Here is a 15674-nt window from a genome sequence, read left to right on the forward strand (position 1 = left end):
CACTGTCTGCAGATCAGCAGCGACATGTTCCAGGCTGCTAGTTTTTTGCCTCAGATTATGATCCTGTTCTCCGAATCTCAGCGCAGCTTCAGATGTCAGAGATGTCTGTGCACACATTTGTAAACACCACACATACAAACACACAAACACGACTGCGGTCTATTGGTTCAGCTCTGAGGAGGCAGATAGATTCCTCTGAGGTTTACAGTGCAGATGAACAAACTGCGTTTCCTCTCCGTCGCTGCTGAAATATTCACGTCTCTCTCAGGAAAAGCTGCCGACATGAAGGAAACTAAGACCACTGCTGGCAGAAGTGGCTCTTTATCATGCAGCTCTCCAGCATTAGTGATGCAGACACTTCACTGTAGTAGCTCCAGTTTATTCCGCTCATGTTTTTATATTCAGGAACTTCCGCGTTGATGATTACATTAGACTCACAGAATAAGCCGTGGTGCTCATCAAAAGTAAATCAAAGTAAAACCCAGAGACACGTCTCTGAGGACGTGTCTGAGGCTGGCACATGAAAAGACCAAAACCAACAATATGTTTGTTTGTCTCCCAGTACCTGTCTCACTGACTTCCCTACCCTGTCTGTGGCTCTCAGTAAGGCTGGATAAAACGTCCACCTTACAACTGAAGGAGAGATGTTAACTATAACTCCTAAGAAATATCCAATCATGAGAGCTTCAGATTCTGTCATGTGTTCCGTCAACGGCAAACCTACGTAAAAGATTGAAAAGCTGGTAAAACATTGAACGTGTGTACACGTGTGTGCACATGTGTACATTACTATGCAGTGGATATGCTGAAACTTATACAATAATGTGTGGCTATGTTTAGGCACAAACACCATTTGGTTATGGAAAGGAAAAGATTCTGTTTTGGCTTAAAATACCCAGTTTAACTGTCATAGTCAAGGCTGGAAATGATGCAAAATCCTGCTTAATAACACCCAGTTCTGGTGACACAATCACCGCTCTAAGTGCCACAATGTCTCACTAAAAACATCCGGTTTTGTTGTTTCTTGTTCCCCAACACTGGTCTGCAGCTTGGCAGCCGTCTTGCAGCCTCAATTATCCAGAAGACTCCTTGTGTTTTTTTGCCGAGAAACATTAAATAGATCGTTACAAGAAAACTCCGAAGGCTGATGAAAATACGACCACACTTTTCTCCCGAAGTAAGGTTAAGTGCAGTAAAATAAAATGTTGCTGTAATGTGTTGTTTACGACCTATTTTCCAGTTCCAGTTTATGCATAAATAATTAACTCTATTGTGAATGTAGCTAATTACACAGACCCGCATTGGTTATATTGATCTGTTTATTGTCCTTAGAAAAACCCTACTTACATTTTTACACTCTCACTGCTCAGAAAAATATCTTCATTATATTTTCTTCCACTGTGTGTACTCCAAAGTAGATATTTACACCCACATCAAAGCAATCTTTATACAGAAATTATGTCATTAAAGTCTGAGTGACAACATTAACTATATATGTGATAAACAAGATGAATTTGGTTGAAAAGAGATTTGTCCATATGTAAATTTGCTAATTCAGACATGACGCAACAATATCATTAAAGGGAGGAAGGAGTAAGACATAATGTGAGGGCATGTGTGTGCATCAAATACAGAGGAATCTCATTAAACTGTAATGATCATGCAGCGCGTCATTAACTGTAGTAATAATGAATCCAGCTCTCTGATGGCTCGGTAACAATCAGGAGACAAAGAACATGATCATTTTTCCCCTAAAGCAACAGCAGAACCTGCAGAGCTCATCAGAGCTTCAACCACGGGTCTGCAGCAGCAAATTACAGCCACCTCCACACATGATGTTAACATGCTTTTAGGCAGCCATGTTCATTAAGACATAAAATAAATGAGAACAGCAAGATGTCACGTTTGGGAGAGATTAAACTGGTGGACAAAAAAAGCATAAACTTACCTCCTGATGATGCCATTGTCAAATCATTGCTTTCATCCTCATATGTGTACAAGGCCCTGTGAGAAAGAGAAAGAGAAAGAGACACATTTTCAACAATTTGATTTTGTGTGAGCCGTAAACAATCAGTCAAACAACTAATTTACAGATTTTTAAGCAACAAGAGACGACAACCACGTGAGACTGTTGGTAAACCTATGGTGCTTTGAGCTAAATGCTAAAGTCAGTGTACAAACATGCTCACAATAGCCCCTTTTCCATCACAGGAACTTTTATCAATTACCTGGAATTTTGAAAAACCTAGTAGTGAGGTAGGACTTTTCAGATTACCCAGAATTCTTGAAGGGCGGGGCTGTTCGTCGAAGAACACGGTTCAGTTGAAGACACACTTGCAGCGTTCCACACTTCCTGGTATGGGAAGCCACTGCAAACTTTATTTCATTTCTACAGGTCTTCACTTCGATTGTGTTTTGATTAAAGATGGGTACCGACACCCGGTACTAAATTAGCCCCGGAGCTAAATTATTAAAGACCATAATATTGATAAGCGCTAACGGTATCGGTTCTTTTGTGTTGGCGCTGATCTCCTCTACACACAACTACACACACACTGACGCAACACGGTAACCGGTGAACAGCCGAGCCGCGGTGGAAACGAACTTGATGGCAGCTACACTCATTACTGTAAGTGACATTAACCCTTAGAGAGTAAGAAGCCAACACTTTATCAATACATGTGTTCAGCAGCATGAACATGTAAACATGTAGACAGCGATATTCAATATGCTCCGCCCACAGTCTCTCATCCACCGACACTAACGTTATGTCTTACACAAGGACAGCACGCCAGTTCAGCTGATGGTGTTACTAATAAAATCAAATGACAGCTGTCTGTATGGAGACTAACTTAGTTTGACACTTATCTTAAAATATTTTTAAACTGAGCTGCTGGCCGAGACAAACGGCCCCAACTCTCTACACCACCATGTAACCAGCCAATAAGCTGGCGGAGCCAATACAGGGCACACACCGAATCATCTACGCCATCACGCTCATTTGAATAAATTATCTGAAACTTTGAGGTGCGGTGGAAACGCAGACCACACAGAATTTGTTCAGAACCAACCAGGAATTTGTTTACCTGGGTAAACGAATTCCTGGTCATAAAAGTTCCTAGAAATGTTGGTGGAAAACGGGCTAATGACGCTGCCAACATGCTAATGTTTAGTGGTTAGGCCTAAAAATGTTTACTAGTTTCCAATTTTTGTGTTTAGCCTTTTTGAATTCTAACATTTGTAGGGCTGTATCCAAATATTCGGATATTCGAATATTCGTTTCTATGGGTAGGTATTCGTTATGAAAATTTGGTATTCGATATTCGTTTTTTTATTTACTTATTTTTTTTTATTTCTTTTTTTTTTACATATTTTTTTGGTGCTAAATGTAGTCTTTTTGTTGTCGGTAAATGTAGGTTATCAATAAAAATCCAAACTTTTAAATTGCATTGTTAAAAATGTGAAAATACAGTATCGCCTACCAGCTGAGCTTGTGCGCACGGCAGGCTTGAGCACATCCGTCTGAGGCTGTGGATCAGTGTCAAGTTTTACCACTTTATCACTATTCCCTCTCACTTGTAGCTGTTTTTTCGTTATCTTTTGAATTTAATATGAATTATGGAACCGTTTTTGTCAACGTTTGTTTCCCTCGTTTTGTACAATAAATTATTGTTTAAAGTTTCAACAAGTTTCTTTTGGAGTGCGTGACACACGTGTGTTCTGAAAATGACCGCGGACTGTCACCTGCTCAACGCATCAGTACCTTCGGATGCCGTGACAGTAACAGCCAATAATGTCAAAATATCATTTACAGACCGATTTAACAGGCGATCACTGCTGCCTGACCCGCAGGTCCATTTGCGGGTCCCGCAGGTTACGGGTCGACCCGCGCATCACTACTCAGCTCAGTCTATAAGGCTGTACACAACAGTAGGCTATAGACATTATATTCTATTCAGGCCGGCAGAACCAGCAGCGCATCGGCTCTACAGTGCACGGCACTGCTGATTAAGCATTTTATTGCAGCACAGTGTGTCTGCCAGCAACCAATTACTTTCAGAGGCTTCCTACAACTTGTTTCAACGGTTCTGATTTAATCAGAAGACAAATTAAACAGGATGACTAGCCAATGTGAACATCACGTTCAGTCAGCATGCTAATTAGTTAATGCTAGCATGCTAACACGCTCAACTAAGGTGGTAAACATGGTAAACACACCTGTTTACCTGCTAAACATCAGCATTACAGCACTGTCATTGTGGGGGTCTTAGCATGCCGATATTAGCATTTAGCTCGAGGCACAGCTGTGCCTATAGTCTCACAGAACCACTTGCATGACTGTAGTTGGTAGACTTAGCCTTGTTTTTACAACACATTACATTTATTTGGCAGACACTTGCCCCACGCAACTTACAGTAAGTGTCCTCAATCACTGCCGTATATGAACAAGAGGCAGAAGTTATCAAAAATTTGGGAGTGCATCTCTCTCGGTGCTACAGAACAAGAGCTCAGAAGTGCTTTCCCATTTCAAAAACCCATCTTCTATATTACCACTCTCTGTGGTGAATTTCCTAACAGTGTTTCAGGCTGCTGTTGATTCAGTTAGCTGTCTGTTAACACTGCAGTGCTACACGCCACAACCATACCCCTCTCTTTGCTGCAGTCACATACCAGTTGATTAACACCAGATAAAAACCGGCTGCTTCATGATGAAGATGGCTGAGAGAAGTGACGGAGGTCGACACAACAAGTGACTCCAGACACTAGAGTTACAAACCTCTTTAGGATGACTGATAGAGCTGCTTTATCTGCTCAAGCCTGTGTGTGTGTGTGTAAAGCAGATTACTTGGTTTGATTAATGACTGTGGGAACTCTTGTCAGTCTCTGCATGGATTAGAAAAGCGCACACGTCCTTAACAAACACAGTTTTGTACCACTGAGGACATTCACTGACATAATACAGTCCCCTCAGCTTTTATCTAAAACTAACTCTGACTGGATAAACAAGACAAAATGTCCTCACTTTCCAGTTTAAAACTTTGGCCTGCACAAATATAAAAGACCAGACACTCACACACTGTCACAAATGTTCTCTCTCAGCCCGACCTCTGTTGCCCTCTCCATTGAAGTCCTCTTTTCTAACGCAACAGACACAATTACACTCACATCCACAGTACATATACAGGCACACTCAGTGCATTATATAAAATCAATTACGTGCATGCACACACACATCCTCATGCTTTCACACACATATATACACCCCTGACCTCTTTGGCTGGGGTTAAATGAAGGTGACAGACATAACGGTATAGTTGACATTTACAGATTAAAACTGTTTGACCTCCTGGAATGACCCCGCTGAAAAATCCATTTACTCTTTACAACAAAACAACAAGTCTGTAGCCATACCATCCATTTATATACAAGAACTCATACATCTATACCACTAGTGGGGTAAAAACGTAAAGTTTGTTACCACAGTCTAAAGGGTTTATCATCTGTACAGTGGCCATTTAAGGACATCTCAGACTCAGCAGACTGAGCTCCATGTTGTCAGACTCACCTCTCATTTATCTAAGTCAGCTTCAGCTGGATTTACACTAAGCTATACTTTATCCTATATTATTTAGGTTTTATCTTATCTATTCCATCTTTAAACTACAAGTACTACCTCATGGTTTTATGCCTCTACGGACTCGTCAAGTTGTAAACACATAGATGCTCCACGCACATCTTTACATCTTCTATACAATCAGCACAGTTTGAAGGTGTGCACCCAAGATTAGTGTCACCATTTCAGTATCTAAACAAATGTCTTCCCTTCTGTTCCTGAGTTAAAATGTTAAATATTTATCAGAAAAGTGTTTTTGCAGAACATGATGACATCACAGTAAGCTGACCTTTGACCTTTTAGATACAAAATGTCATCATTACCTCCGCCAAGGAGGTCATGTTTGTCTGTTTGTCTGCAACATAACTCAAAAAGTTATGAACGGATTTTGATGACATTTTCAGGAAGGGTGGATAATGGGACAAGGAACAGATGATAAAATTGTGGTGGTGATCGGTTGAAGCAAAGTGGATAAAATAATAAAAAAGTCTATCGTCTGACAGCCTCAGCAGCTATTAAGACGGTGAAAATAGTGCCATCTGGTGGCCGGAAAGCACGTCTTGTTCTACTTGCTAAATATTGCTGTAATTCTAAAGTTGAAATTAATGTTCTGTGTTGGAAAAAAAGAAAGTGAAAAATACAAAAAAACATTATATTCTGTGTTGGTACAAAATAAAAACGAAATAAATACACCACAGTGTCTCCATGGTGAAGGCATATATAACCTAATAATGACAGTGATGCAAATAACCTAATTGTGATGCAGGCTGCAAAATCTGATGCAGAGTGGGAGGGAATATCACCTACTTGGCGGAGGTCTGGTTTTCTAGATTCATAATTTTATCCTATTAGACACTTGTGTAAAATTTTGTCAGAATTAGCATATTAATTTCAGAGTTATGGCCACAATCATGTTTTGTGAGGTCACAGTGACCTTGGCCTTTGACCTTCAACCACCAACTTCTGTTCAGTCCAAGTGGACGCTTGTGCCAATACTGAAGTAGTTGCGTCAAGGTGTTCTTGACATACTGCATTCACAAGAATGCAACGGTCAAGGTCACAGCGACCTTGACCTTTGACCACCAAATTCTGATCAGTTCATCCCTGACTCAAATTGGATGTTTGTGCTAAATTTGAAGAAACTCAGCAGACAGACGGACCTGAAAACATAATGCCTTTAGCCACGACTATAAACGGCACAGAGGCATAACAACACTGATTAAAAAAAAATATATATAACCATAATCTGTCTTGTGCATCGTTTTATACACACACTGTCAGCTAGTATCCAAGAAATATTCAGATTATTTACTCTAAGTAAATGAATCAATACCACATTATAAAGATACTCCATTACAAACACAGGCACAAAATGTACTTAAGGTATCAAAACTACAACAAGTGGTGTGTTAGCAATATATATCATTGGATCATCATTACTGATGCATAACATAATCATGTGCTGGTGAAGGTGAAGCTACTGTAATTGCAGCTGCTTTAAATTCTCTTGGGTAGTGCAATCCTAAACAACGCACCATTTCTTTAACACATCCGAAAAGAAACGGGACGTTACAGCTGTCAGATAAATATAGAGGAGTGTTTCCCTCTGAAATGTGGCACTACATGTAGCATAAAATGGATATACTGAAGTACCTCAACACTGCAGTTAAGAACATAACTTGACTAAATGCATTTAGTAACCTTCCAACACTGGGAGTATCTTTAGATATGTTTCCATGGGTATAAAACAATATTTTGACATGCAGCATGTGTTTAAATGATGGACTTTCTGTTGGGTCAGCTGGAGAGGATTTAAACACGTCAGTGCTTCCAGCTTTATTGGCTCTGGATGACTACAAGATTTTCACTCTAATGTCGACTGACTCCATCAAATCAGGAGAAGTTATGGAAACTGAAAACCATGAGGATGAGACGGAGATCAAAATTGATTTTCCTACATATTGAAGGCATGCAGGGATTGAGGTTAGAGAAATTACCCTTTAATCTATCAGGGTTTAAACAGGAGATTATAAACTGGGGGGCAGAGCACTGTAGATTATTGAAGATTATACTGATTTAAAAAAAACCTGCAATATAAAACTCTTCACCAAACTCTCAATCAGCACAAAAGCTCTGAGCTGCTGCCAGTAATTTATATCGATGTAGTGTTTCTGTGTGTCATTTGTGAGTGAGTGTGAGTGCACTTTGTCTTCATCGGGTTAACAAACCATTTTCTATCTGCAAACTTTAGTTAGCACAAGAATACCCTGAAGAAGCTCCCCACTGCATTAGCACGGACATAACATTCCCCAAAATAAGAGTTTTTGTTTTTGACTCCTTTTGGTTAAAGACGTGACGCAGGGGCCTCTGGAGAAGTTGCAGTTAGAAGTCAGGATTAGCCTGTGGGATACTGAACTGACATTTACAGTGACACAAACATTGTAATGTACGGTTTCTTTCCTCATTTTAATCTTACTGTCTTGTATGAACTCAAACATACAATCTAAACAGATACATGTTAAGGTTGATATTGGGATCTTGTGAGGCTTTGTGCTTTTAAATGTAGTTTGTAAGAGAGGATTTTATTTTTCACAGCTGTATGCACCATTGTCGACGTCCATGTGTCTCTGTGTGGTGTGGCGGGTATTACCAGTCAGGCTCAGTCCAGATGATCTCATGCTGTTTCAGCCTGAAGCTTTAGTCTGGCCACCGTCTGACTTTCTGCTGACCTCATCTCCCCTCCCTCCATCCTGTCTGTTTCTGCCGAGTCACTTGCTGCTTCCAAAAATCTCTCTCTCTGCCTCTCTCTCTCTCTCTCTCTCTCTCTCTCTCTCTCTCTCTTTCTCTGTGCCAGCCGGCGAATTTCATCACCAAAACCTCATCTTCTCTAATCAGCTCCATTTATCCATCCTCTTTTTCCACTGTCAGTCTGCTCATTTTCAGCCACAGGCAGCTGTTTTCAACAAGAAATGATGTAAAAACCTGCAGTGTACAATATCTGCTCAGCACTAAAGTGGAGCATTTAGCAGCTAAGAGCCAGATAGAGGAGGCCAAACTGGAGCTATAAGGAGAGTGAGTGTTGGACTTAAGAGAAACACAATTTCAAATGAATGATAGTGCTGCTTCGTAACTGCTGGATGTCTAAATAAACAGCTGTTATCTAACACATGAGAGTGTCAATGTACGGCTTGTGTGCAAAAATGATCACCTCTGATTGGTGCAAAATGCATGCTGGGATACTTGTCTACCCAAAGTCAGCTTGCAAAGGACATTTTGGACCGTACTTGTTTATATGCAGATTTCACATTGGAGCATCACTTGAGCTGTGACTGATGAGGTCAATGAGACGTGGACGCAGATTGAGTCACGACATGTTTGTCCAAAATTAATGTATTTCCTGAGGACACTGGGCTCTGAGCATCACACAATGAGACACATCCAGGTCTGTGTTGAGGACAGAGCTACTACTACTATTACTACTACAGATATAGCGACAGCTATGGTCGTAGTAACGTTACAACAAACCAGTAGAAAAGCAGAGTCCTGCAGGCAGGACAGGAAAGGAAAGATTGAATGGCAGATTAGATGAAAAACAAACAGAGCATAAAAGGATTACAGATGATAAAGACAACAGAGTGTAAAAAGGATGGATGGGAAAAAAGCATTTAAGAATGAGAGAGAGAGAGAGAGCGAGAGCACATATGAGTCTCAGTCGCTCGTTCGATGCTCTATAAATAATTCTCTTTAAAGCAGACAGCTGTTTATTATTCATTTAAAGCCCTCATGACCTAGAAACAGCTCTGTGTGTGTGTGTGTGTGTGTGTGTGTGTGCACGCGCACAGCTGGGCATGTAAGGAGGAAGAGAGGAAGGAAGAGGAGAGGAGAATAAAAGGGAAAATACAAGAAAAAGAGGAGAGCAAAGGGGAAGAGACGGGGGACAGAAGGAGATGTCGCACTGAGGAAAAGGAAGAAGGGAAAGGGATGGGAAGGGAGAGGAAAAGAGAGAAAAGGATAAGATGAGGAAGGATAAGGAGAGAGAGGAAACTAACAGGCGGGGAGGTTAAAAGTAGAGACGATCAGTAGGAGGAGGAGGAGGAGGAGGAGGGAGAGAAAAAGAACAAACAGTCAGCAGCAGGATAAAAGATTAAAGGAACAATGAGGGACTGATGGAGACTAAATCAATGAACTAATCACAAGTGTGGTATCACCCCGACCTTTCCATGAACAAGTTTGGTTCATGGCAATATGTGTGTCATCTTTTCATACATATTAGTCTGGAAGAAAACGCTTTCCTTTAACATTTTTTTATCATAAAAACTTCCGCTAAAGACATCCGCTGCTGCTGCGTGCTGCTGAGTCACATCCATGTGCTGAGACGTGGCAAAGCGAAATGGCTGCTACAGGTAAGAAAAACAGACACTGGACGTGCGAGGAGAGGCTGAGTTTAATTACTGTGTGTGGTGAGACACATTACCAGAAGCAATCTGACGAAATGGTGCACAACCACACCGTTAGGGAAAATATCCACAAAGAACTCCTGCTCCGGTGCCCGTCTCCTACAATTGCACCTAAAATGCTGTCAAAACTGTCATTCATAATTCCCACCGCAGCCTCCAGAGGTAGAAAAAAGGCGCGCAATTAAAAACAACAACTAAAATACCCCCCAATCACTGAGATGCAGATTCGCACGGGACTAGTATTATCATGGGACGTCTGTGTTTGCCGAAATACAGTAGGTAATTTGCGGTGGAATTTTTACTTTACAAATTACAGACATGGCGCATTCGCACGGGATTAAGATCACAGACATCCTCCGCAATTATTACAAATTACCAGAGGTCCCCAGGTAATACTAATCCCGTGCGAATAGGGCTCAAGTTATAACGCCATCTATAGGACATTAGAATTATGACTCTTGTCCAGAACGAGCTGAGGGCTTTGTCGAAGTCCACTGACATGCTACCATTTTTCGTGCGTTCCTTTCCCCTGAACATCTTTCAATAGAAACATTTTCTGGGACCGTATTATATACAATTTAGATTTTCTGGGGTGAACTATTCTTTCAGTACTGAGCAACATATTCCATGTATGAAGGATGTTGTGGTGACTGGATTGCTCAACGAAAGCAGACCACTGTTAATTTCCTGTTTCCATCCATGCTTTAAACCGTAACGATGAAGGTCCCCTAACCTTAACAAAGTAGTCATTTTAACCCAAACCCACGATCTTATCCGAAACCAAATAAAGATTATGTCGTGCCTACACTAAATTATTTTCCAACAGTAACTTGTCACAATTCTGGAAGGCATCAGATCAGAGAATAAACGTATTTTCAGGACTTGTTGATTTTACATTATCAGCAAAAAGCAAACAACATTTATCCACGATTTTTCAAATCTTTGGCATCGAATCCAAAATGCCTCCTCACATTACTTCACCAGATTGTTTGGAGTCGTGATTATTTCCTCAGAACAGCTTACGAGCTCTCTCTATTTTGCATTAGCGAACACAACACTGTACACTGTGAATTTTGAACAGATCATTGTGAACTGAATATTACAATTTTCCCCGTGTTCAAGCAGAAGGTTGAATTTCAAATAAAAAGTGTCAGGCCTGAAGCACACACATATACACACATATACATCTATATAGGTCAGAGGGCCTCATTGAACGGTTCAGTGAGTATGTAAATGATGTGAATCATAAGCTGTGGCCTTCACAGTCACCAGATCTCGACCCAACTCACTATCTATGAGAAATATACTATTTATATATCATTTTCTCGTGTGTGTGTGTGTGTGTGTGTGTGAGCATGCCCACGCTGCTTTTGATGTGCAGAAGAAGCACTGTAGTGTTTTTAACTGGAGGCGGCACAACAGCTTCCCTCTCTAATCTGCTTTTTACTGTAGGAGGCTGTGTGTGCGTGTGTGTGTGTGTGTGTGTGTGTGTGTGTGCACACAGTGAACTAACAGTCACTTTCATATCCTTCTCTGTGTAACTGTGTCATCTTTTGGTGCTAAAAAGACGTTACTCGATGTTAGCGTTTATTTTTCATTTATTAGAGTTAGCAGAGCACTGAAGCAGTTCGCCTTCACCTACATAGAGATATAATTAAAGTGCAGAGGCACTATCAGTGGCGGAGAAAAGCTCGGAGAGAAAATTCTAAATGACATAATTGCTGCAAGGTTCGCAGAGTTAAAAAGACAATTTCATGTCATTAAACACATTCTGTGTCTGGACTTAATCAAGATCATTGAAGACAGACTCAATTTATCTCAGCTGAAACTGAACAAATTAACCTGGCACTGTATCTTCAAATGGACCTAATTATTTTGTATTTTCTGTTCCTTCCTCCTTGGTCTCTCTTCTTTCTGTGTCATCTATCACACACGAAACAAAAACCATATTTCATACTGTTGCACACAATGCAGCATGCAAACACACACATGAAGCAGACTGGATCGTTTCTTCCCTCCCTGTCCATTAAAACAACAGGAGTCTCAACAGGAAGAAGCTACAGAGCCAGTTATTTTAAGCTGAAAGCTGGTCCGCACCGTGCCAGAATTAAAAATCACAAATCCTCAGGACCAAGAGGAAACTAACAGCTGATTTTAAGGAATATTCTAGGAGGTGAATAAACAGAATCAGAGAGGAGGAACTGTGGTGACACGCTAAGTCTCACTTAAAGGAACAGGATGGCTCAGGACTGAATAAACACCTCTGTGACACAGTCTCAACAAACACAGGACAGTGTCAATTTTACAAATCTGTTTTTTTTTTGCTGTTGTTTTAAGCAACAGAACTTCCATTAAGAAACGTCTTGTTTTAAAGGCAAGCAGCCAAGAGCTTAAAACTGGCAGGTCTGACCAAAAAAGGAAAAGTATTTTGGATTGAGAAGAATCTAAACAGGTACGAGCATGAAGACGGACAAGAGCTCAAACTATGTGGCGACATGTTGTGTGAGTTTGTTATTTTGTCCACCTCCTGTATGAAGGGTCGGCATGGCAGTGCATGACACTGGCTTTGAAGATGTTAAAAAAACAGAGGCTGCCAAGATAAACCACCCCACACACCCCACAGGGGGTTTCACCATGGCAACCAGGGAGCATCCCCCCATCGTTATCTCGGCAACAGCAGTTTTTGACCTGAGGGGAGCGATGATGTAAAGATATTCATGGTGGGAAGGAGGAGGGTGTAGGACAGCTGAAGGGCAAAATACACACACACACACCAGGTGAGCACACAGCATGCTCTGTATGTGTGTGAGTGTGTGTTGGATGATGATCCAGCTGGCCTCACATCACATCTTAAAAAAGAAGGATGCAGACCTGACACTGAGCTCCGTGTGCAAACTCTACTTCACATTGCAAACAGCAAGTCATTAGAAAAATGTGTTGCAGTATCAACTTAATGTTGTCATAAAACTAACAATAACGTCACATTTAATCTCAAAAATTGAACTAAAAATGTGTTTTTGTCTGTCTGAGACGCTCATGTTCCTGTGTGGCTGACACACACTGCAGATGGCGCTGCTGATGTTGACTGCAGCAGGGCTTCAGACGCAGTCAGGCAGGTCTTTCGGCTGGTGCTGCCCAGAGTGCTTTTGTTCAGAGCTGGGTATCCTCTGAAAATTGTCCTAATTAGTGACTAAATGATTCTACAGTTTCGGTATTGAAGCAATATTTTTTTTTTCAAAATGTAAGCATGTTTTTCTACTCTAAAGCACTGCTGCTTGAGACCTAAAAGATGCCCAGTGCCTATTACTCAAGAGCCCAAAAAACTTTAAATACATTTATACGTCTGACGTAGTCTCTCCACCAGACAATCAGAGATCTCCGCCTTCTGATAGTCTGGGGACACTCCTTTCTAAAGTGTGTTTAACACACCGGAGAAAACGGCCGGCAACAAAGCAACGCCTCTTGCATTTTTGAAAAGGACACGCCCTCCCGGAAATGTGCGCTCCCCCTTTTCTCGTCCGCAAGGAGACAACCACACAGAGAGCTTGAAAATGGATGCCGAGAGATTTAACTCCGTTTTATCAAACGTGTGCTCAGTCCACAAGATTGTGGAAATGAAGGACTTACAGTGACTTTGTTTAAAACTTTTAAGGCAGTCGGACTATGTTTACGAGCACAAGAGTTCAGCGAGCCACCAAAGGACTGCCCTGCAGATTTACTATTGGTTCTGCAACGTAGGGAGTTTTTTTAAACTCTGAAACTGTATCCGCCCATCTAAACACAAAATCAGGGAGAAAGACATCAGTCTTTAGTTAAGCAAAGCGTCTAAAGACTGACTTGTGAGTCTACGTCTGACCCAGTATACTGTACACTGAGGCAATGTTACACTGGAGCTTTTAACTATTCTCCTCATACATGTCAGTAGCACAAAGGGTTTTTAGGTAATGAATACAATAACACTCCTGTTCTAAAATAGCAGAGGTGGTAATTATGAAAAATTGCTCTTACAATGAGTGTTACTGGATTTATAAACTAAAAATCTGATTGGCATGAATGAGGAAAACAGCTTGATCTCTGTTTTGTTAACTTCCAGGAGTCACACGCTGAGTGACTGACGTCCAAATGGTCAGTTTGCAGGTGGAGTAGGAATCGTATCCCTGCATTTAACACTAATAAAGACCAGATGGTTGAAAACGTTTTGTGTACTGCAAGACATATAATCAAGTAAACCTGCTGAATGATATATTTTAGAGTACATCCTCTCTTCTTTACATGGACACCCAAACTTCCTGGCAGTGATGATGTGACCACATGTGACGACATCAGAGGTTCAAAAGAGAGATGCAGTAAAGAGTTACTCTTTAAATGAGAAACTCTGTATGCGTTTGACAGTATTTGATACCTGCTCTCGGTACTTGACAGAAGCAAAAAAAGTACTGAGGTTCGCTGCCTAGCCCTGTCTGTGCTAACATGCTACAAGCTAAGGGAGTTAACATACTGTGGTTCTTCAAACGAGTTTTGCATGTTCATACAGTGGGCCAACATGCCAGCATCACATTTCATGCAGTTGCTTTTAGATTAACCTTTTAATCAGCAACAGGGAGAATTTTTACAAAAAGGTCACAGTTGCTAACTGTAAAGAAATATAACAAGAACGAGTAACTGGAGCAGTGCGTCCATCTTGAAAGTAGCAGAGTGACAGTGTTTTGCAGGCTTTTTAAAATGAGAGCTGAAGACCAGGATGTGCATTCAACCATCTTAATGACGCTGAACAACTACGAAAGACTCAGTAATATGTTTATTAAATCAGTTTGACTTTCTAAGGCTCCGAGCTTTAAGAATCGCACCAGTTGCTATGACAACCCAATGAAAATTAGCAGTATTGAGTGTACCACAGTTTAAGTACAGAGGAAAGCAATAAAGCTTAGAGGTTTGAAATGGAAAGCGTCTACAGTCGTTGTACTTTGAGGCCTCTTGGACCGGTGTCACCAGAGGGCTGATGTTATGATCCCTGCCAGAAAGCTCTTTGCTGCTCTGAGCCGCTGCTGTCAGCCTTCCTACTGACTCAGTGAAGACGAAACACAGGAGAGAAGCTGACTGCAGAGGCTCATTAAGGAAAAGAAAAAGCAGATTAAGTGGAGTCAGCACTTAACTATGAGACTGAGAGACATTAACAGAGCGAATGAAAGAGAGAGAGATGTTTCTGTAATGTTTCCAAATCAAAAGATGTCAGTTCTGCAACTCCATCAATTTAAACACATGCAGTAAAAATGGTGCAATAAGTTTTATGTTATGTTGTCTCAGAACAGCAGACATTATGTGCATAGAACAGACAGTGAGAGTAAAATTTATCTTGAGCAACAAAACCAAACTGCATCTAGTAGCATAAAATGAGTGAGGGCATAGTGTGACAATAGACTCTGTGATCTAATACACACACAACTGTAGCGTGTGCAGTGTCTCTTTCTGTTATTTGTCCAAATTCAAAAGCAAAGCACGCTTTGTTCCCCCAAAATCTAATATTTATCCACTGGGTTTGAGAGTTATAGATTCCTCTTGGGGTTTTTAATGGCCAGAGGGAAAAGAAAAATATGTGTGGTTGA

At 41.0% G+C, this 15674-nt stretch overlaps 1 protein-coding gene across 4 annotated transcripts in view; it reads right to left on the bottom strand.

Moving 5' to 3' along the window:
- The window catches only part of dbn1 (drebrin 1), a 176234-nt gene that overhangs the window by 38704 nt on the left and 121856 nt on the right, over positions 1-15674 (bottom strand). For all 4 annotated transcript variants that reach the window (XM_033634148.2, XM_033634140.2, XM_033634164.2 and 1 more), the window contains exon 2: positions 1949-2004. In XM_033634148.2, the coding sequence (XP_033490039.1) occupies positions 1949-2004 (56 nt within the window). The remainder of the gene's footprint in view (positions 1-1948; positions 2005-15674) is intronic.

The sequence above is a fragment of the Epinephelus lanceolatus genome, chromosome 11 (genome assembly GCF_041903045.1).
Source record: "Epinephelus lanceolatus isolate andai-2023 chromosome 11, ASM4190304v1, whole genome shotgun sequence".
NCBI lineage: Eukaryota > Metazoa > Chordata > Actinopteri > Perciformes > Serranidae > Epinephelus > Epinephelus lanceolatus.